The sequence below is a fragment of the Lathamus discolor genome, chromosome 4, assembly GCF_037157495.1.
Source record: "Lathamus discolor isolate bLatDis1 chromosome 4, bLatDis1.hap1, whole genome shotgun sequence".
NCBI classification, from domain to species: Eukaryota; Metazoa; Chordata; class Aves; order Psittaciformes; family Psittacidae; genus Lathamus; species Lathamus discolor.
The window spans coordinates 84,684,902-84,709,213 of record NC_088887.1 but is presented as its reverse complement, the minus strand read 5'-3'; the positions used below and the strand labels follow the sequence as shown (position 1 = coordinate 84,709,213).

General features: G+C 40.3%; 1 protein-coding gene across 9 annotated transcripts in view; it reads right to left on the bottom strand.

Annotated features, from left to right (window-relative positions):
• Nucleotides 1-24,312, bottom strand: part of KLF12 (KLF transcription factor 12) — a 253,362-nt gene that overhangs the window by 149,782 nt on the left and 79,268 nt on the right. For 7 of the 9 annotated variants that reach the window (XM_065678112.1, XM_065678111.1, XM_065678116.1 and 4 more), the window contains one exon: nucleotides 2,105-2,194. In XM_065678112.1, coding sequence (XP_065534184.1) covers nucleotides 2,105-2,194 — 90 coding nt within the window. Of the gene's footprint in view, nucleotides 1-2,104; nucleotides 2,195-3,251; nucleotides 3,355-24,312 lie in introns of those variants that run through there. The other 2 variants (XM_065678115.1, XM_065678117.1) reach the window with 2 other exon arrangements.

The window sequence follows — 24,312 nt, the reverse complement described above, 5'->3', positions numbered from 1 at the left end:
ACTAGTCTTGCCTGGTGCTCAGTGCCCTAAGTGATGAAGCTTTGAACACCACTTTCAGAAGACTCAAAATGCCTTCTTAGTTGGCAAATTTTCAAATCAGAAATCACATCTCCCTGTATACTCATACGCCATGATGGAGGTGAAACGCTAGGGACTTTGGGCACTAGAACAACACAGACAGACATTTTAATTTCAAATTCATACTACTTGGATCGCACTTTAGTTCCCATTCTATGCTTCCCAGCTATGATATTCATCTTCCCAAACAGCTCCACATGCTGTTTTCAGTAATCACATCTTTCAAACAGTTGTCCCTGTTATGTCTACCAATACCTAGATATTCAAAACAGTCTCCAAAGCACACACTAAACATCTGTTTCAACCACCTTTTCCTTCAGAGTTTAAGCTGTTTGATGGAAAATTGCCATGCTAATGGCCAGTTCCTCTGTTAGTGAACTGGAGAATTCATTTTGTATTTATTGATTGTTCCCTAATGAAGAGTCATAAAGGTGCCAGAGACTCTTGACCAGACACTACTTAATTAGTACCAAAGCGCATAAAATCCCAAATCCAACCAAACTCGTTATCCAATGGCTCAGTCACTGGAAAAGAAAATGGTGACATCATTTTCAGCTTACAGAGAAGTCCATAAAATTTTATTAAAAAAACCCTAAGGAAATTAAAAACTATATAAATTGTTCATTTCCTTCCAGTTCCTCGGACACCAAATAGGTCTTCCACAATCAAATCACACTTTGCTAAAGGAAGTATTCTCCATAAAGGACCCAGCAATAAGCATAGACTTTAGTTTAAATGAGCCAAAGACAAATACCAATAAAATATTTGTCTTCTAAACAGTACAGGGAAAGGTTTATGTTACATACAAAGGACATAATGAAAAGCATCCTTAAGGTATTAAAAATTACCTTTAATGGATCTGTCTTTTCATCATCATGTTTCATACAATAGTCCACATTTTATGCTGCCTTAAATTATGCTGTACTGGAGCATTTTCTGAGGGTACTTGCTCTCAAGAAGGCAGAAGGATGAGAAAGAACTCCATTAAATGCTCTTTCTTCCTTTCTCAAACTTAAAGCCTCAAAACCATTCTGAATAACTGGTATATCTTTGCAAGTCTCAAGTCATTATGAAAGTTAATTCCCTCTCTTCCATATCATGTAAATTTTCAATTAAATAATTGAGAAAATAGTAGGAAGGAAAAAAAAGGACAACAGAAGGAAAGCAAAAGCCCATTCTCTACATGCTGATAGCACTGCTGCCTCTAGTATGCTCTCTGCTTGTTGAAGGCATCTGTCTTCAGAGCAGTAAGGTGGCTTGGATTCTTTGGGATAACATAAGATGCACACAAAGGAACAAAGATTCATGATAACACAAAATCCATTAACTACAGATGCACTCATATCAATGCACAATTACTACCACATATGTCAGAAAACACCCTTAATGTGCCTAGAAACGTAGTCTTCCATTTTCCTGAAATCGACCGCTCCAATGCCAAACACTTCTTCTGAAAAAAATTCAAAATCCTGTTCACGATCTCTATACTGTATTCAGCAGTCAATGTGACACCAGGTTTAACCATCTGAAACATCTAGCCCTCTCAGCATAATGATAAACCAGAGTATTCCGCCAGAAAGAAAGCAGGTTTACACAAACAGAAAATGGAGTGGGACAAGCATATAAAGGATGAAGCAACCACAGTAAATATCCCAAGGAGGCAGAATAGCAAAGGCATGTATAGGCTTCTCAGACATGAATTTTGCTTCTTTGCAATAATCCATTATTCCTTCCTGGTTTTATGAACTGACCCCTTTTTAATAATCAGGAAATTACACCAACAGCATCTTGGCTATCCTAGACATTTCAGTAAGTCCTCCACAGAGTCTTGGTTTGTGTTCCCAGCAGATGAGACTGGATGCTCACCAGTACATCTCTCAAGAAAATGCACTTGGAAAGGGTAGAAATGAAGAGAAACATAGAAAATAAAATGACAGTAAAACAGGAGGAACAGCTAAGTACAGAGAAGCTCAGGAAGAGTCACCAGCGTGCTACAGAGTGAGGCCACACAGAAACCTCTGCTTACCCCTTGCTCGGATTCCAGCAGCTCTGTTTTGACTCTGACTGCCGGCATCCCATCAAGCATTAACATTCTGTTCTCAAAGGCGCTGATGTCCTAAGGCAAAAAAGGACAAGGTTAATCAAAAATGTGATGAAAACACTCAGTTTAAGTCACTGGTTTAGTTCTACAATATTGCAGATGTAAGTTTCTTTTAACAGAAATGAAGTTAACGAATATGTAATATTTATCTCAAGGAGTAACTGCCAAGTGTCTACTTCCGTAAAAATAGCAAATTATACTTCCAGTTATCCTTAAAAGAGAACTAAATCTTTTTAAGCAACAAGGGAAAAATCGTCTCCAATTACTATTTTTTAATATGAAATTAATCATGCAGGTGCATAAATTCCTTGCTTTAGAACTGGAAAGGAAAGGAGTGTTGTGAAATAGCTTCGGGGTTTTGGCAGTGTACTTGGGTATATTTGTTTTCAGTCAAAATATTTGTATTTCTGTATTACCTAGAGAAAGAATTCAGAGAAGTTATAGTGAAGGCCTTTGCACACACCATAAATTAACATACAACTCTTCAGACCTCCTATCACTGTCTGGGGAAGTTATCAGCATTAGCCAGTGAAAATCTCTACACAAACACCTCTGACACAAGAGAAGTAAAAACCATGTTAAAAACATGAATTGTCCTTGTAGGAATGGGAAGTATAGGGTAAAAGTTTCAATCTGAAGACAGATTAGCAGAACTGCTTCTTTGAATCAATACCCCTGTGATGAACATCTCATCCCACTGTTGCTGGAGTAGTTGATGAAGACATGCAGAACTACCTCCTACGCCTTCAGTTCAAACACTACCTCAACCGGAGTCAATATTCTATCCCAGCCAAGGCTCAAGGCTGGTCTTTGAAAGCTAACCCCTTCAGCTGCCATTTAGTTTGGACAACAGAGAGAGAATAAAAGACATTTTATCCCTTAAGCTACAGTCTGACCTTACGAATGCAGACACCTTGTTCATCGGTTCAGAAATCCAAAGACGCCACAGCTATTTTCCAGACAGCAAAACTACACTGTAGTTTTGTAGTACACTAGTAAGCGACTCACTCACAGCACTTCCTGATGATCTGCAGCCCTGTCTGGAAGGCAGCACTCAGGCCTGGAAACTCACCTCCACTCTGTTACCTTGTAGTCCTCCTCAATAACCACACTGTAATGGGAAAACACTTTCCCTGTGTTGCATGGGCAGCAGATGTGTTCAGTGCTGCATGGTGCTGTTATTCACAAAGAATATGTTCATAGCCCTGTTTCTTGTCATGGTTGCTTCAGAGGCGTTTTAAGAAAAATGGTCTGTCCTAATGGAGCTTCCAAAATACTTTTTAAAACCTTAAATTACATGAAACATTTTCCTTTTTTCCAATTAATGCACCTCGCCCCATGATCTTCATTTTCATGGTTATAAGGACTTCTGCAACTGCTGATTTTTGAATACTTCTTTACTTTATTGCAATTTAAATAACATGCCAAGGCAGGCAAACTGATACGTCCGTGCTCCGCAGAGCAAATGACCTGCTTAAAATCCCTGTCACCCTCACTTTGAACCCCATGCATTACAGCACACAGAGCCACGGTTTGATACCACAGCGCAGGCAGAAATTTCATGCCAAAGTAGAGAAGCAAATGCAACAGCAACTGCAATCTCTACTTTTTTTTTCCCTTAAAAAGTTGATTTAGATAGTTCATAAAAAGCTCTAAACACTTAAGTTATAGAATTTCAGATAAAATAAGTAATTTTCAGTGGAAAGCCTCCACATTCAAACATGTCTGAATGAAGATGAGTTAAGTTGTCAAAATGCCCTGGTCCATGCTATGCTACCACTGTGTATCTCCTGTGATTTAAGCTTAACAACAGGAAGAAGGGAAATAAAAAAGCAGGGAAAAAAGCAACAAGCTCTTCCTATGTCTTCTTTGCAATTTATTTTGTGCATCTTGGCTTTACTCAGTGTTCGAGGCATGAGGGTGGGGAAAGAATAGGAAGGGCTCCAATGCCACAAAACAGCTGGCTGAAACTGTTCCATGCTTTACATCCCTCTTCCCAGCAAGGGCGGTGCTCTGTTTATTTATCAGAAGTGGATCTCCTCTGGTGTCACTGAGCTCCAGCACTCTGGATGTGGTTTGGGGTGGAGCAAGAGCAGGAGCCAGCCTGGCATTCCTGGTTCCCCCAGTGCCTATTCTGCAAGCAGAGAGGTCCCTTTCCCTTGTTGATTTATACACAGCACAGTTGAATTTTACAGCAAGATCAGGAATACACCATCATCAAGCATCCCTTAGGCTGTTTAGCTCCTAGACAAAGAAGGATGAGTTGATATTGCTTTGTGTCCCTGAGGAGGTCTTACCCGCTTGCACGAAGGGACCAGGCTGGCTTGTCCAGGAGGCGCAGGCAGAAGGAGGGGGGAAAGACAAAGCACCACCGAGGAAAGGCAGGTTTAATGAACTGTTAGAATCTGATTAGAGGCTAATGTCCCTTTTAGTGCTTTGTACCAATTTACAGCTGATATACTTGAACCATTTTTCCCCACTGGCTGTGATAAACTCATTAGTTTTAAAAATGCAACCTAACCAGAGCCTTTGAAGTTTAAAACTGATAAATCATGAAAACCTGACTAGTTCATGTACCATTTAACACATTTACATTTAACTAAATTTTCATAGCACTCGCTTCCCCTTTTGTTCTCTAAAACCGTATTTCTTAAAAGCAGCACTTTGTGTTCTGAGTGCTCATCTGAAGAGTGAATGCACTGAGTAGCTCTGGCTTTTGGGTTACTTATAATTCAGAGTAGCAATAATCATACAAGTAGATTGTTTCCAAACTATTTGATCCCTTCTGCATTGCTAACTGGAACACCACTGTGTGACACAGCCTGGGGAGCCACTGCCTGGTAATAGCTGAGTAGATAGATCCAGTCTGTGTGCTATACATATGGATGACATGTTTAGCCTAATATTTGCCCAAGAGAGCTCATATTTCCAAACTGTGGTCTCCGGCCATATCCAGCACTTGCGCTATAGTATGTCCAAAGCCATTTGGCAAATAGGATGTAGTAGCTGTGGTTTGCATACCTAAAGCATCCCTATGGGGCTGGGGTGTGAACTGAGCTCCCCCCAGAAGCCTCTCCGGTCAGATGGAACATCCACACCTGAGTGAGGCCAGGCTGCTCCAGCGTCCCATATTAACTGATGACACTCAGGAGACCCACCAGCAGAGACTGGCGATATAATGTATTGCACCAATGTGTTTTTCAGGCCACAATCCCCTCCTGGCTCACTCAACTCTCTTCATCAACTGTAGCAGCTAACTTCCAGCTCCCAAAATTGCCCAGGTGAAGGTGACCTGACAACTCTTTGTTCTCCTGCCTCCCACCCCTACCCACCTAGTGTAATCCAGTCACCCACATAGGTAAAACACATAGCTGATACATGTCCTAAACCAGGCATGTAATCAAGCCAAACACTGCATGACCTTACCAAAACATCTGTTCTCTTGGATCAACAAGCTAGCTCACCCTAAAAGAGATCAACCTCTCTCTTTTGGTGCCATCCATTAGAGTTCTTCACTAATCACTTCTGGGCATTTATTCCCTTGAAAGATTAATTAAAAACACAAATCATACCCAGGTCCATATGGGCAACTGCTATTAGAGCAGTTGTTACAGAAGACAGATAAGCTCTCAGGCTTGCAAACTCTTCTTCTGAGGAGTTATGGCAATCAGTCTAATAACAAGACTTTCCCTCCTCCTAAAAGGCCTACATTTCCAGTACAGCATCCCTGCAACTACAACTGGCATTTTCTTAATGGGATGTCTTTCTGTTGCAAGTTTTAATTAAGTTATCTTCAGCTACTTCAGAGGAAGATAAAACTAAACTTCATATCTAATCCTGGTACAAATCCACCCCAGCAACCTGCAGTACTTATTTAATTATAAATTATACCATTACAAAATTTGGCTCCAGACTTGATTTGAGGAAAATTTATTTAATATGCTGCCAATTAAAAAATAGTTGGATGGTGAGATACGAAAACAAAAACTATAACACCTTCCCCACCCCCACCACCCTTCTTCCCAGGCCCCACTTCATTCCAAGTCTTCCTTTACTTTTCTGTACAAACTTAACCTCTAACATGACACACTTTCCATTTTGAGAAATGAAGTATCAGTTGGGGGAAAGGCAGTCTCAAATTCAACACTCAAGCTACAGCAAGAAGTTTCAAGTTTAAGGGGAGTAGGTTTGAGTAGCTAATAGCCAAGAACAGCTCTTAAGCAGTCTTTCTGTCTCAAAGCTATGACTTAATAACTTTCCCTATCTCATACTCTACTTACCTTTATGCAAGTTCTCCACACATATAGCAATTACTTAATTCACCATTATATTCTCATTTTATGGTTCCAAAATTACTTTTGTGAGAAGTGTTTTTGATAGAAACACAGATTTTGAAGTTTTCCTTTTTCATACAGGTATCTTAGAAATACCACTGAACTAACCACAAAGTAGCCTGCGTCACTTGTAGCAATAAGATTACCTTGCTGATTTTTCTGAATACGAATACCGAAATTTATGTTATTCTCATTACTTACTTACACTACTATACTGAAGTCATCTATCAGTCCAAGCAACAACATAACATCTCAAGGCAAAAAAATCTGAAGTTATCTACTGAAAGCAAAGCTATTGAAGATAAGACAGATCCTTTTAAGGATACAACTAGGTAAGATTTCCAAAGTCTGAAATTGCTTTTTCTCTTTGTCTCAAAGGACAACAGAAGAAGGAAAGACTATCACCCCTTCTCAAACAAAACTATCTCCATAGGGAAAATAAGCCAAGGAGAATGTCTTCTTTCCTAATTCCCACAGGAAAGAATCACTGTTTTCTACTACATCAGCCTCCTGAAGACCTTTATATACCATACAATGAGATTTGTTAGCCACTTAAATGTAGTTACCTCTAGGGTGAAGCATAGCAGTTAACATTGCCACAGTATGTATAAAAGCAGTTCATTCCAAAAGTGAAGGAAACAACTATCTAATAGAAAATAAAAGTAAATTTATGTGGCTAGAAGATAATCACTCAACTGGGAGTTCTGCCAGGGAATCGGGGTTAACAGCCCATGTCTTGCCATAAGATCTTCATCATATGTAATTATGTCTATAGCTGTGTGAAATGTTCATAATGTAAGCAGAGATTCTGGTAGTCCTGCATTTTACTCTGAACTTGAATTTCCAATCAAATTCACCAGAAAAGAAAATTATAGTTTTTATGATACTTTTATGATTTATTGATGCTTCAAGGAAAACCAAAACAATTTCTTGAAAAAAAAGTAGAGTGAAGCCTTAAACGTCATACTGTTTCATTGTGGAACTGGGTGGGATTGATTTGAGCTCATTTCAATTCAAAATGTAATTTCTCCAGTGAGAAGAGAATGCAGAGCTTGCAAAAGCCTGGGTGAACAATATGGACATACGCGCTGCAGTTTATGTCTTATCTAAAAAAACCCGAAAGTTTAAAACACCACAGCAATGGAATTCTGGAAATATGTTAGCACAGCAGCTCAGAATGAGGGTGAAGAATAATTAACTAAAGCTAACAAGATTATTTCTCACTGATCTACATACCCCTCTCCGGTCTGCTTGTTATCCCTGAACAGAGCTCAGGGTGGACCCAAATGCAGTGCATGAAATTCCATACATCATCTCATGACATAGGGAACTGTGGCAGGAGGGCAGTCTAGGTGTAGGCATATGTCTATCGCGGACATGCATCTGCATGGCAACCAGTGATCATGGAGATCATAGCTCTAAGCTTTCCAGGAAGGCCTCTGAGTGTGGCCTCTTATTACAACCGTGCATGCCAGATAGAGCCCATCAACTTCATGCTGCCAGTGCCTGAAAAGCACGTGTAACGGTTGGCTTTCAACTCCTACTGTTCTGCTGAGATCCTCATCTGATGTAATCCATCATTTCCAGCTGAAGCCTCCTTACCAGCACAAATATGTACACGTGCAACACAAGCTTCTTTAATTCCTATTCCAGTGCCTAGATCCCTTAGAAAAAAATATACTAATTTTGCAGACAGTAGTTTTCTGAAAGTTGTTAAGCAGCCAAATCCCTAAAGATGTAGCTATGTTTCAACTTGCTATATGTTTCTACAAATCTGACTCATGGAGAAAGTTCAAGTCCAGACAACATTCAGTGAAGAGAAACAAGATGTCGTGTTTTGCTTCTCAAGTCTTTTTAGTCTGTTTGCGTTTAAATTGATTTTAGCAAATAAAAATAGAACTGAAGAGATGTGGTCAGCTTCCAGGTAACAGAGAAGCATCAAGTGCACCGGCAACTAGAGGCAATTCTGCTATTTCTCAGACTCAGCAGGCAACCCTGTCAGCTTAAGACTGCTTAAAATCTCTTTACATCACCTCTGCTCTCTTGTCACTTGTAGTTGTCTCTACAAAGAATCACTCCTACAGTATGTAATTCAGACAAAAGATGCTAAAAGTAACTACACCAGAGCCATGCATTTAACTGTTATCAGCATTAATGGCTTCATTGTTTTCCTTCTAATACAACATTCACAGACTATTTGATAAGATTTTTGTGAATACCAATGGTTTGGTAAGTATTTGTGCGTTTTCGTTACCTTAGAAGTCCTACTTGAAAAAAAATAACCAAGACCCCTAAAAACAACAGAAAGAGAGAGGTACAAAAGAGCCATCATTTAGGAGACATATATACTTAAGAACGAGTGAGTTTGGAAAAAGCATGCAGTCTTTCTCTTTACACTAGAATTAATTAAACGAAGGGCACATTTCACAACACTTCATGATGCACAATAGTAAGATAAACTCAACTGTTTCCTTTGGGTTTTAAAGCACAGAAAAACAGTGATGACTGCTATCAAGTGGAAATGACTCTCACTCACACCCCACCCCAGTAATTGGCCTAGATTGCCACTTCTCCTTGACCACAGTTACAACTCAAAGTGATTTTCGAATACTACTACTCAATTTCCAAAGCATTTTTCTGCTTTCTTATCTCAACTGTTCTCGACTTTGGAGAAGAGTTTGAAGAATACGAGGCTTAAAATTAAAAACAAACCTGACCACCCCCCAAAAAAACACAGTGGGAAATATAAAAGAATTTTCATAGTCCTACAAACATTCTATTGATCAAATTTACTTAAAACATATACTACTTAACGGTTAATTTTACTATTATGCAGCTTGTTGCCAGTTATTAAACTTAAGACAAAATTTACATGAACAGTTGGTGAGAACAGTTTCAGTTCACAATTTCATTCAGGAGGTTCCGTCTTCTGCTTTTACCAAAAACTAAAATCAAAGTTTAGATAATAAAAAAAGTAAGTCTTAGGTCACAACACGTTTTAATTAACTTCTGGTGCTGGAAGCAGTATGCAACATCAGTAGAGCGTCAGGGGAATAATTCTGCCATCTGACAAAATTTTCCTGTATTTGTTGTCTAAATTGTGAGTATTTTATGTTTGCTGAGCAAATGACCGATGAAAGGCATTGCCCAGGAGCTTATGAGCAAATATACAGTGATTAAAACTTTATCCTGAATTCTGTCTTGGTAGGAAAATGAGCTGCTGAAAGCACGGGGAGCTGGTTGGCACGCTTTCTCCCCACCTGCCAACATGCAAAAGTCTGCTTCCACTAAGACAGACATAACATGGGCCCTGTGTGCTGGAGAATTAAGGGAACATTTAGCACATAGCAGTAGCCATGGTTAAGTCCAAAATTACGATCCAAGATGTTGTGTGGCAGTCCAAATGACCAAACAGAGCCACTCTGTGCCAAAAAAACAAGATGCCATCTACAGGGTCTGCTCAGCTCCATCACTCTCTGCATCCTAAAGGGACCATCACCTCGAAGCGACAGCACCTTCAGGTCCGCGATCACAAAGCCCCAGAGGAATAAGTGAAACAGCTCCATAGGAGGCTTAAGCCTGGACACCATCACTTTCTCCATAAATTACAACAGCCCTTTTCATCCTGGGTTCAAAGAAAAGCAAACATGCTACCAAGGACACCGTACACCCCGGGGGGCATGGCTGGGCAGCAGATCATGCTCAACCCTTTGCAGGGGGAGAAAACTGCTGCTCCTCCAGGTGTCATGTTCCCTCCCCTAGGATAAAATATAGCGGTACACTGAATCTCAGAGCCAAAAACTGACTTCTTATAAAGCACAGACACTGCAAACTGTATCCTCTGAATAAGAGCAATATAAAGTAAGGCTGTCATTAAATATGCCTAGCTGTCTTCTAGCAGCTGGGCCACAGAAATGTTAAGCAGCTGACATTGCTCTTAGCCAGCAGAAGTGTTCCTCTCTTATCTGAGAGCTCCAACATAGAGGCAGAACTAAAAGGCAACCAGGAGAAGTCACATTTCCCCCTCTGGGTTAAAAATACAACTGCTAAAATTTAGAAAATTCTGTTAAGCCTTATTTGACCTTTTCCCACCTACAAGATTTTATGATTCTGTGATGTATTTCATTTACTTTGTTCACAGGCAATTTTTAAACGCTTTTCTGTTTGGTTTTTTTTGTTTTGTTTTTGTTTTGTTGTTTGTTGGTTTGTGGGGGCTTTTTTGGGGGGGGTGGGCTGCCATTAAAGACAGAGCAGTATATGGCACCCGTAAGAACCCCTTGTACCCAGAAGTCGGTTGGTTGTTTCCAGCTCAGGTTGTTGTACTGCCAGCTACACAACAGAGCAAATTCACTGCAGCCCTGAAAGGAGGAAGAGGAGGAGAAAGAAGGAGGAGAACATGACTGCATGCAGCTGCACCCTTCAATGCCAGATACCACAGGACACACCTGCAAGGAGCAAAGCCATTTCTCACAGCACCTCAGAAACTGCCTGCCCCGGCTTACTTGTGGAGTCATACATATGACAGGCAATAAGCAACGAAACCAGAAATGTTCTTTCCGTGGACCTATGCCAGCTGCTAGGAAGAGCTGTGACGCAACCTTCGCCCCAGCAGCTCCCCCAGAGCAGCAGCATAGCCAGAGAGCCGGTGTTTGCAAAAGTGCACATAAAGCTCATCTGATTCATGCACGTGCCAAAATAACACCGGAATAATTAAAGCTGAATGATGAGATGAAAAAGGCAGACTCTTTGCCCAAAGCTGCACATTACTCTATCACCTTTCCCCACACCCTTTGCACAGTGCCTCAAAGGAATCGCAATTGCTTTATGTGCTTCTCACCACAGAGCAAACAAATTGCTTATTCTGACATTTCAAAAGAAAGGGTGTATGCTCTGATGAAACTCCCACCATGCAAATATTTAACATCCTGTCGCAACCCCATCTCTGTCCTGTCTAACACCACTTGGAGATTTCCCGCTCCCCACAGGCTTCAATGCAAACTCCTGGGATAATATTAAGGCTCACCAGTAGCACTCAGTACATTTCAAAAAATAGGGAAAACTGACTTTTGCTCACTTAGTGAATGAATTACTGTCCTGGGTTCAGCCACAACAATTACAAAGCACTTCATGAATGAGAATTTCTAAGTACCCACCACATATGTGGAAAAAAATGTTTACAACAACATATTGCTCTCAAACTGCTCATAGAAGCTGATACTCATCTGCTCATGAGACACTTTTTTACCCAAGACAGGATGACCAAAATGCTTATGTACAAAACTGTCAAATTAGATCCCACAAGCAATAAATTATTGTGGAACCAGGGTCCACTTTAAAGGCAATTCTAATTAAGTGTGAAGATTTTCTAATTAGCAAGTTTCCAATGTCACCAACATGCATTTCCCACAGATTCTCTGCAAAGCTGTGATTCCTCAAACACATTTACAAAACAAAGTGAACTGCACACGAACAACAATACTGCCAATAATTAAAATAACCGTGTAACTTCAAGATTTTAAGAGTATTTTAAGTAACTATGGGTATAGGCATAAAAATGACAGAAAAAGAGTAGCACATATAGCATTCATTAACAGATACTTTGAACTTTCATTCTAGCATCTTTAAAATTCAGAGATCAAATCTGCAGTACAGAGCAAATCACACTGGACACAAGTTTAAGGTTATGAACAAAATACATGAGAATGCGTGCTTAGGGGAAAAAAAGTAATTAATTTATAACACATCATTTTACAGCATGAAAAAATCATGAAAATATGAAAAATTTGGGGAACAATGAGTGCAGTAGCCAACGGAGTTTTTTTCTTAGGATACGAGGATAATTTAGGTGTGAAGGCATCTCAGGTCTCCAGCTCAACCTCCTGCACAAAAGAGGTGCAGCTCTGAAGTTGGACCAGGTTGCCCATGGTTATGCCCGTCAGGTCTTAACTACTCCCTGCAGTATGCTGCATTTTTATACTGGAATCCATGGGGTTTGCACTGGAAGCCATGACTTCATCACTTAGAGAAGCTGGTCCCCTGACAAGCCCCCTTGTCTGATGAGCTGGAAACTGACTCAAAACCAATTGGACTTTCTTACAGATTTGTTTATCAAGAGCTACCAAGCATAAAAATACAAATACAGCCTCTGGCTATGGAAGCATTTGTGCCCTGTATTTTTTTGCAGACTTGGAAGATGTACCAGTGCAGTACCATCACTCACGTACAACTTTGCTACATCCTTTCTCTAAGCACCCATTTGTTGTTGACTGTTGTTAGAGAAAGCATACAATGTAGGCAATCCTTTGCTCTGACAGAAAACAGTCATGTTTATATTCCTATGTCTTTTTTTTTAAGTATAATTTATGCCAAAACCATGAAAATTGAACCAGCTCTAACACATGGGATTCCAGTCTCAAGACTTGTACTCAAGAATGGACATTCTTTTGCCAAGTACGTGGTACAGAACACTGCCAAAAACGGACCTTAAGCTAGATGGGCCACTGTCTATTCTTCTGCAGCATTTAACTTGCTGTGATTTAGTCCAGAGTTAAATGAGACAGTCAGCACATGGCATCCACAGCTTAGCATGGACTTCAAATGATACCTTCAGAGCCCTCTTCCTTTGTTTCCCTCAGACATTACTCCACCACTGAAAATGCAGCAATACAGTCGGTCCCTGCTTACCACCATTGCTGGCTGATTTCATGAATGGCACAAATCACAGCCTAACAAATAGTGCCTGGCAAAGCACCAGAACATTGCAGGTTATTGTTATTCTCACTGAAAAATACAGAAGTATTACACCAAGCTATACAATAAAACTATACACTCCTACCCACTCTTGAACTCCACCTTGCCTCAGAGGTGCCCTGTGCAAAAGCACCTGACAGAATCGTGTGTGACTGCTAAATGTGCCCCTGCTGGGTCTTTAAATCCTCATTAGTGTTCTTTAAGTCATTGCACCTGATTATACATGATGCAGCAGGAAGATCTAACAAAATATTGTTATTTGTATTATCTCTTTATAACCTAACATCACGCCCTCATTAAAAATGTATAGTGACCTTACCCATGTCAAGGCTTCTGAGAAATAATGCACTCAGATAATTGGTTGTTTGGCATCATAAGAGTTGCTTTGGCCATAGGTTATTTGGCCTTTATAGAGTGTGTCAGGCCTTGAGTCATATTAATATATTTAACATTTCTCATTAGGACCCAAGAAGAAATTGTGCCTGTACAAATCACATTATTTATTCCCAACACATACTTACAGTGTGTGAAACGATGAAAACGATTTCCTGACCACACTAGCTATGTCTCACACAATAAAATGCTTTTATTAGATTTACTTTGCACCACAAGAACCGGATGGGTTAAGCTGCTCATATTTTTAAGCAACAACTTATACACAGGCATAGAGTGTTATATGTACTGCACCTTTCCAAAGAGATCTGGACCACTAACATCAATAATCTGACAAACTGCCTCCATCATTATTCTGGATGGTGAAATTCAATAAACATTACTAAAAAATTCTAACCACTAAAATCACAGCCACAGTGGTTTCAAGAGCAGTGGTTATCAGACACTGAATAATGCTGGACACAAATCTAGGGAGTAAATCCCTCGATCAATGGGGTTGATCCACAAGAATGCTTTTCATATTGAAAGCTCATGCCAAGTCACCAGTTCAACATGTAAAGTAAAAAAGAATTCTAAGAATTCTTTCAGGAAAATACACCTTTTCTTCACTCATCACAGGACTTCAGCTCATAGAATCTATGGCAGGTACTCAGCTCACGTTTTGTGATGAAAAACACCAAACCTATGTCATTGATGGTGCTGTTTATCCCCTGGCTCAGCACAATCAACACTGAGCCTCCATCCACCTTCTGTGTTCCTGTGTATGCCTTACGTATGTGGAAGTACACTTTATATAGTCTGAAGACATTAATAAATCCTTCATTTCAAGAATTACAGAAAGAATTCTATCACCTGTTTGGTACTGGGAATAATAAATTTTCCACTCTCGCATGAAAACTGTGGAAATCTATCATAATTTATTCTTATGCTTAAAACAGCCTCTGACACATTCTGGTAGGATTTGGGGGCTTGTTTTTGTTGTTGGGCTTTCTGTTGGTTTGGTTTTATTGTTGGTTTTGGGGAGGTCGGTTGGTTTGGTTGTTGGGGGGTTTTTGTAAGTAATGACAACTCTCTGTGAGTGGCCATTTGCCCCAAAATCAGCAGAGCTCTGAATTTATTTTCAACCCAAAAGAATATTTAGACGATTAAAGGATTACGTTTATTATTCTATGACACAAAATTAAGTATTAACCTGAATACACTAAAACTGGGAAGAGAAAAAAAGAAAGTCATACTGCAGATCAACTAGGAGGAACTACTGACTAATTCAAGAGATCTCTGTTAACGCTGTTCTGATTATATCTAATTGTTAAGCCCTGCAAGGCCTTTCTCAGGGAAAAGAAGCCTTCATTTGCCATGTGCCTGCTCTAAGGTCAGGTGTAAAGGTTTATGCCTGGCTTGGATAACTTCTGTTGACATTTGCAAGGCAGATACTAGTTAAGTACTTTACATGCTCAGGTTCAAAGCAGTCCAAGCTGATGCAGGATGGAAACACCCAGCTTCACTCCTCATTAGCAAGGCACAGGGGTTCATCAGTTTAAGTGTAATAAGCATTCTTGAACTGCCATCTCAGGAAGAAGTGAAGGAAGCAGACATTTACATCCTACTACAGCACAACAACCAGTAGATGCTTACTCTTTTTCCCCTTTAAAAATTAAATTTTTGCAACTTGAGTTCAAAAGTTTAACAAAACAGCTACAGCCATGCTAGCCAGCACTTAGGTTCCTTTGCAAATGCAATGTTATCTCAGCCACCCGTGGAAAAATACTTTTTTTTTCACTGACTTTCTAGATAGGCATGTTGGCAATACCCGCAGGTCACTTATGCTTCGATTAGAAAAGAGACACTTCTCCCTGAGATGAATGTACATGCCTCCTGAAGTAGGGTAAGCTGTGGAGAAGCAGAGTGGGAGGAACCTGTCCTCACCAAGGGGTCTTCTTCAGACACCACGATTCTTCAGGATCCTCTTCTGTGTCCTTAGAGTCTGGTGCTATATAGCTACGTAATTTGTCAGAAAGTCTGGATGTTGAAGTGAACTTTTCCCCGTCACTTGCCTTGCTCATATCTTATTTAGGGTTTTAGCACTGGTTGGGGAACAGTTACAGACACTTTAAATCACATTTGCCTGGTGTGATCTTTTATTTATTTACTCTAAAGATCCCCATGTGAGAGAGTTCAGAGTCACCACAGTGGAAGAATTTCAGTGGTTCAGAACACTTTCTGATGAAAACAACTCTGTCCTTATAAAACATTCCTCGGTCTCTGATCCCACCAGGCTGCAACATAGACAGACCCCAGCAAATATAAGCAAAGAAGTTATCACTTTGATGCCCTCCCTTGCATACTGCAGTAACTGTAACTGATACAGACTTAGGACTAAACAAAAGAAAAAAAAAGATTTGCTAGAAACCCAGCCAGAAAAAGAAACTGGTAAAAAGAAAAATCTAACTTTGTACATCAACGGATAAATAAGAATCACTATCCAGTATCCAGAGTAAATCTGGCAGAACTGATCCCAGCCTGCATCCTGGATTTGAGAGTGGAGGGCAGCCTATTTAGTAGACTGACTAGGTATTGTCCGTAACTACTGAAATAACTGAAAAGTTTTTCATGAACAAAAGCAGAAACTAACCCTTGCTCATGGAATGCTGCATTCATGAAATTATCCCTTTTTTTCCCAACAACCTGGTTTCATATTAGGCAAATAAATGCCTATGTTCATCATGTATGACAACTTACTTGCCCAGACTCTTCTAAAAGAACTAGCGATTGACATCAGGTTAATACAAAAGAATTCTTAAACTGCATATAGCCCACAGAAACCAGAAACTATGGACATCAGTCAGTCTTCTGGAAACCTGCTATGCCAAACAGTATATTCTTCCTTCAGGTAAAAGTGGTAAGTAGCCTTGATCATAACAAACTGTTGCTACAATTGGAACAGTAATGGCACATTTATATTCAGAGTAAAGCAATAGTCAAACTCATACTGGAAGCCAAAGACATGGTTGAGAAGCACACAATAGGAGTTGGATGTTGTTATTACCATTTGCTTTTAGCTATCCTACTTTTCCAGTGTTCCTTTGTCCATATTCCATATCATAAGCTAAGACAGAAAAAAACACCCACACCAACCAAAGTGGGTGAACTGGTTTGAGTGAATTAAAGCCAGAAACCTCTTAATATTAAAACTTCTTTCCAACATACACCCACTTCGAAATTATGAAGGTTCTAAAACTTCTGAAATTATTATCATTACCATTATAAAAATAAATAGCAGGTGAGCTTGGTTCATAAATGCTTTCCATATATTTAAATACATAGCAGTTAGGATAATTACCCAGCCTCTTATGAGCCTCTTTTATCTAGCCATGAATTATCACCAGATAGTAATTTTTACTGTGCAAAAGCTGTATTTTCACAGAGAGGTACACATTGCTTGCCGTTCCTGAAGAGCTTTAAGAGTCCTGAATAAGACAGTATGCAGTTAAAGGGATCCAGATTATTCAGGAGAAAGGTTTGGCTCCTTGTACATGAATAGCCAGGGTATTACGAATTCTCTGGCTCCCCTTCTGTGTATAAAAAAAAGATTATCCTTGCTTTCTGCAGGGATTATTAAGGCAATTCACTTGTTTTACATTCTGTGATAAAATAAACTCCACTGTCATGCCGCCTGGAGCTCCTGTATCTCATCCATTATGTAAATCTCCAAAGAGTAGTTCAGCAAACAGCATCTCAGTTCTACTGCACTTAAGACGACCTACACATCTAAGTTAATTTTCCTCTTCCTAAGACCAACAGAAACTCCTTATTTCTTAGTTTGCAAGAGAGATTCTCACGCTCATCTCTCTTCATAACCAAAGACATACAGTTTGAAACAAAACTCAAACTTAACTCCAAATGTTTGGGGTTTGGGGTTCCATGATCTCCTCTTAAAGCAGGCGAAAATAATGTTTTGAATTTCACTATTTCTTGGGCATCTTTTTTGTTGGGTTTGGTTTTTGGTTTTGCTAATAAAAATACTAAAACCCTTCTATATTACTTAGAAATTAAGGTGGAAACTCAGTACATATTTATCTATAATGTTTGATAGTGAAAGCTTTTGTTTTCACTTGAGCTATGGCCACGTGTCCATCACAGCTGACTGCAGCAATCACAGCTCTAGCAGAATGCTATCAAACTGAACTGAAACAACAACCAAAAAACTTACGTAAATAGCGAAGTTCAAAAGAAGGTGACAACCATAAAGCAGAAAACTTGCCCTTTCCTCATCACTGAACCTCTGCACAAGAAAGACTTAATGAATCACCAGGAGTACACATGAAGTGCCATGTGGGAAGTGTAAGAGCGGGTCAAGATTTAGATTAATATCTGAAGCTTATTTTCTCTTTTAGACACACGTCCTTGGGTATATGAAATACTGTATCCATTGGAATCATTATTCAGGTCTGTTAGCAGTGGATATCAGTATTAATATAACTGCCTTCTCGTTACATGCTAGCTACTGAATTCTAACACGTTCTTCTACGCCTTCATATGAAAAGTGACAAATTGCCATTGTTTGACATTATTCTCTCCACTGCATGTCAGAAATAATAAAATCCAATGCATTTATTTCTAGCACTAAATGTTTATTGTCAGGTATGTGGGGAAAGGAAAACAAGAAAGCATATGCAGTATTTCAGTTTCTGCTTCAATGTATCTTAATCAGCATCACTGTGCAGACCAAGAACCACAGTTTTTTTCCCTTCTCATTGAGAAGATTAACTCCAGAATGCAGTTAGCTGTGCTGCTTCATGATACTGAGAATTAATACCTCCTAAAAAAGAAATACCCCTTTTTCCCCATGCAAAGACTTACATCCTAATAACTAATAACCAGAAACAGCTCATTATGAAACAGCAGAAGTAGTAAGCCCTATAAATTTCTGGTTTAAATTCGTTGGGTTGCTTTGTTGTTGGTTTTTATTTTTTGATGCATCATAGCCTATGAACTGAATAGCGTTCAGCTTCTTGGAAACCAAAAACCTGAGAGCATGAATTTAAACATTTTTCTCCCCATTAGGCACTTTGGAAACTTGTGTCATACTTCTGAAAATACACACATCAAAATGGTCTTGTCAAACAGCTTTGAAATTCAATGTCTTGTGCTTCCCTCTCTGGAGTAGTATAAATTTAGTCATTATTAGAATTAGTATAATTGTTCTCTAAGTGCTGTAGAAATAAAAGGTGAAATGAGCTCGGTGACTGCTCTTTCATTCCCAAGAGAACGTGCTGCAGTAGGGAGCTCAGGCTGCAGAAGTACAGATGCTCAGGGACGCTTTCAAAACCCAAGGGCTGGAGAATGAGTCCAATCAAGTAGAGCCACGTCTGCACCGGCATCGTTTACAGGCAGAGGAGATTTCTGTTCTTCCAGGGAGGACACAGAAATCCCATGGGAAGAACTGCCCCCCTGCAGATGCTCACTGCTGTCTACCGATTACTGGAAGAGAGAAGCATTTAGCAAAATGACTAAGTTGAAAGGAATGGATACAGGCCTTTGACATCTAGCTCCCTGTGGACAATGTACTGTCATTTACAACTCATTCTCACCAAGGGTATCACCTGAAAGAAGAACTGAAGACACTGTTCTGAAACAGAAACTGGTCTGGAAACCACTAAACAAAAAGGGACACCATGCAATCTCAACTGGGAGGGCCCTCAGAATTCACCTAGCAGAACTGCACCTCCCTCAGCAAGCAGCACGGTTTCAACTTCAGTTTAGCTGAAGATATCCACAGCCCATGAGAAATCAGAGTACATTACGTAAGCTTTTTGGAGCATAACACCTGGTTTGGTTTCTTCCAAAAGCTGCCTAGCACGCAGAGCACAAGGCCATGCGATGAGGTGAACCAAAGCACATAGGGCCGGGACAATCATGGATGCATTTCCTGATCTAAGCTAAACGACTAATACACTCAGCTCACTTCCCAGCTCTTGTCTGGACTGCTCCAGCCAGCTACCTCCAACGCCAAAACCAGCCTGTGGTGTGGGGGACTGATCCTTCCAGGCTTTCCTAGTAACAGTGTGGACAAATCACTACCAGTCTGACTAGTTCTACAAGAGCCCTCCAAGCCTTCCCCCTCAGACCCTTGTGCAATGCCTCACACCAGAGCCCAGAGCATACAATGGATTATCTTCATGTCATGAAAAGATGACACTGGTAGCTTCCAGTTAACTACAACAATAATGAGCAACAGGAGCACCATAAAGGTGCTAAAGGCATCAGCACACTAGGATGGAGGGGACTAACCCTGGCCAGTGGGCATGCAGGGACCTGGCATCACTCACACAATGGACACAGTTTGCTCCCTGCAGTGAATACATTTGGCAAGGCAGATACGGCATGTCCTACATTTAGGTTTGGTAGTCTTACAATCATAGAATAGTTAGGGTTGGAAAGGACCTCAAGATCATCTAGTTCCAACCCCCTTGCCATGGGCAGGGACACCTCACACTAAACCATCCCACCCAAGGCTTCATCCAGCCTGGCCTTGAACACTGCCAGGGATGGAGCACTCACAACCTCCCTGGGCAACCCATTCCAGTGCCTCACCACCCTAACAGGAAAGAACTTCCTCCTTATATCCAATCTAAACTTCCCCAGTTTTAACCCATTACCCCCTTGTCCTGTCACTACAGTCCCTGACGAAGAGTCCCTCCCCAGCATCCCTATAGGCCCCCTTCAGGTACTGGAAGGCTGCTATTAGGTCCCCACACAGCCTTCTCTTCTCCAGGCTGAACAGCCCCAACTTCTTGAGGTACTAAACACAGCCGCAGCCAGCACTGAGGAAATGTCCACATTAAATGATCACCTAGATCCTCAGGCTGCTACCATAACTTTATTTCGTATAGTCTACAAAGTGTATTTGGAGACTGCAAGAGGTAGCAGCATCTGTTTCTGTTTCTCCCCAGAAGCAAGAACTCTGCTCACAATGCAACACCTCTCCCTCCCAGTACACGAACACCAACACACCACTCATTTCAAATACTAGACATGGGAACCAAGGGTTATTAGAAAGCAATTTGTCATTTTATTCTCACAGGCTCATTTTTGCTATATCTGTTCTCTGCCCTGTTAAACTATTCAAAGCAAAGTTTTGGGATTTTTCACTCCCAAAATGAATTAAAAAAAAAAAAAACAAACAAAAAAAAAAAAAAAGGAAAAAAAAACCTCAAAGAAAACAAAAAAAAAAAAGTCTCCTCAAACCCCCCAGTGTCCCCAAGCTTTTAAAAGCAAATCAACAATTACAGGAAGACCCTCAGCACAGGAAGAGTTAAAGCTCTGCATGACAAAACGTTAAGTAATCACACACCAAGCTTTACAACCAACAGCAGCAAGTAATATAAATGATAGAGGCCAACACGTTTGATAACTAAAATTTTAAGGGGATATCTATTAACTTTTGGGAGTAGTTTAACAGGCACTCTACTGCACTGAGTTATGTCAACAGGTACTGAAGCAGGCCCTTAAACACAGCTTTCACCTGCATCCACAGTTCACTGACAACAGACTGATCATCACCACCTATCTCTTTATGGAGGAGTGACTTAGGCAACATCAGCAAGATCTACCTTCGCTTTACAATTAAATTTAGTAATTTTAATGACATGAACTGTGAAAATAACTCTGGCATTTTAGATGTTCCATGTTTTTACCACATTTTGTCAATTCCAGACCAACTACTCTCCTGTGAGCTGCACTACAATGTGGGCCACTTTACTCCCACATACACCACCTCACATGAAGGTTGCTGCCATCCTTTTTAATGCAAATCTCCATTCTTCCCGTTTCAAAAAAATGCTTAATAAATAGGATTTCAATTCAAGAACTACTGCAAAAAATCAATGCACCTGAAACAGTCCACAGCAGCTCCAAGCAGAGCCGAAAACTGTGCAGTGACCAAGATGAAAACCCCGCACACCGCTGCTGAGCCAGACATCTCTCCATATTCTAAGCAAAACCTCTTGGGCTGCTCTGCTCTGACTACTTGAAAAGACAACCTTATTTATTATATACAAAAGATACATGCATATATTGATTTTAAAGCAAAGCTTAAGGCTTTAGCAGTAGACTTGGCTCTGAGAGGGAAAGTCTAACCCATCCTACTTCCACTGCATTTCTGAAGTGTGAGGGTACAGAAAGACCACAGCTATCTTAAACCACTAAATTAGCTCTTCTAAAACATACTGTATTTTTGATATATGAAACTTAAAAACAATTGTTACGATCTTCCATAGATGTCTGTCCCCTGATACATACTGGCAGGAATGAAATACAAAGCCAAAACCCTCAAAATCATAATCCAACTTGATTTAAACAAGGTCAGCTCACAAGCCAAGCACTAGATATGATTTGGCCGTAACTCTGATGAACTGATTTTGTGTGTGTGCGTGTATGTGGGTGTGCTCTGGATGATCGCCCCAAGCCAGCTGCTGAAGAGCACTGTGTAAACACACCAAAACAGTTGGGAAATGAATGGAATGGAGCCAAGACCCGGGACCCATAAACAAGAAACCATTTAGGCTATGAAAGCAACTGCCCAGAATAAATGAAGAATCTGTGTAAAACACATTTTCTACCACTGTTCATAAGGAAAGCCTAATACGAATGCCAAGGTCTTCCCAGAAATCATTCATGAACTTTAGAAAGGCAAAGGGAAGAGGAAGGAGCTCATATGCAATGCAGACAACGCGAGTTGAAGGGGCTTATTGCAGGCATCTTAAAAGCTTTTTTCTTCTTCTAAAAGACAAGTGCTGGAAACACCCCCATCAATTTTTCATGGGGATCAGTTTCAAGACCATCTCACCCCAATCAAGCAGGGCTGATCCAGCACTGAGCAGACCTGGGGGTTACGCCTCCTGCAACACGTGGCCTCTCAGTCCCACCGGCACCAGACCGGAAAGGATGGGAACAGGAGACAGCACAGTATGTCGCAGTCAATGTAAGGAACGTGAAAAGAAACAAAATCCACTGCTCCTCCCTTTCCTGAATATATCAGGTTTGGGGGAAAGTTTTTCTCCCACTCTACAGTTTCAGCCTAAGTTTCACATTTTTCAGTGACAGTAAGTAAAACCAGATCTCTCTTACGAAAATGACTGGGCTCCAGACAACAAACTGCCTGCTATCTATTTACACTGTGAAACAGTCATTAAATACCAACCACCAATCAACTGTTAAGGGACCCAGCTTGATAAATGCTACACGAACCAAAAGAACTTCACAGTCTCCCTGCCTTGCTGAATGGGGCCATCGGTCATTTTTCAGTGGTCGTTTGTTACATTGTTTTATCCAAGATATTTATAATCATAATTAATTGAGACAAAACATCTTTGCCTGTGAGTAATCTAAACTGAAAAGAATATGACAGAAAGGACAGATTGATAGCCAGTGCAAAATAACACCCCTGAGATTAATATATTTTATCCTGTTGATGTTTCTAGTCATAATTATACTCCAAGAATACACTGAATTATGTTAGACATGAATGAGCTCTTAAGAGCAGTCATTTTCCTTCTAGGAAAACTGCATTTGTTTGCAATAGAAACAGAGGGGACAGCTGACAAAGCTTAAAACATAGCACCACACTGCTACTCATATGCTGATTATGCAAATAAACCCATAAAACTTCCTTGAAACACCCTCATATACACTAAAAAAAAAAATAATAAAAAAAAAATACAACAAACCATTTTTAACATGACCAGACTTTCAAATCACTAAAAAAGGAGTAAAGATTGAAAGTCCAATGAGTCCAAACTCCATCCGAAACCAGTGCAGCACCGAAGTCAGATGATGACTCCAGGCTTGTTCAGCTTGCAGGAACAACATGGGGTTATTCCTCCCCACGTATAGGACTTTTCCCTTTGCTGAACTTGATGAAGGAGTCAGAGGAGGTGAGACGGGCACACTGGAGGTCAGGGGACTGCAGAGATGGGGTGAGCTCCAGAGAGTTCAGCAAACACCCCCTTGTATTGAGTCCAGCCCTCTAAGCAGCTGAGCCAAAGATTGCTCTTGTGTTCAGTTTTGGGTGGTTTTGTTATGTTTTGGGTGCATTTTGTTGGTGGTTGGTTTTGTTCGGTTTCGAGTTTTTAAAGAGATGACACACAGGTTACATTTACGAGACAGAAGTATTTCTCGGGGCTTATAGCATAGACCGCTTTAGAAAATAAGCCACCACCTCCTAATACCACTGAATTCAATTCAGTCTGTGCTATCATTTTTTGAGCATTAAATAACTTAGCTCATCATTAAGCCTGATCAACTGAACTGTACCAGTAGTATTTCCACAAGCTGTTTGTGAAACCACAGTGTGAGTGGAAGATGGCACCCCAGACCCCTTGTTAAGTACAACCCAGACCCGCCTTCCCAACCTGAGCAACCTCTTTGCCCCCTTAATTTTGCTTTCTGACCTCCTTTTAGTCCTGTTCACTTATTTTTCATTTAAAGTCTTGATCTTTATTTTGCCCAGGACTTTCTGAGCTATACTTCCACCATGTCAGTTACCTATTTCTTACCAGCTGGTCTCTCATCTCCATAAATTCACATTCAATCACTTTAGACTGAAAACCATAAACTTTAAATGTCAGATTCAATAGAGAACTGAACCTCAGGATT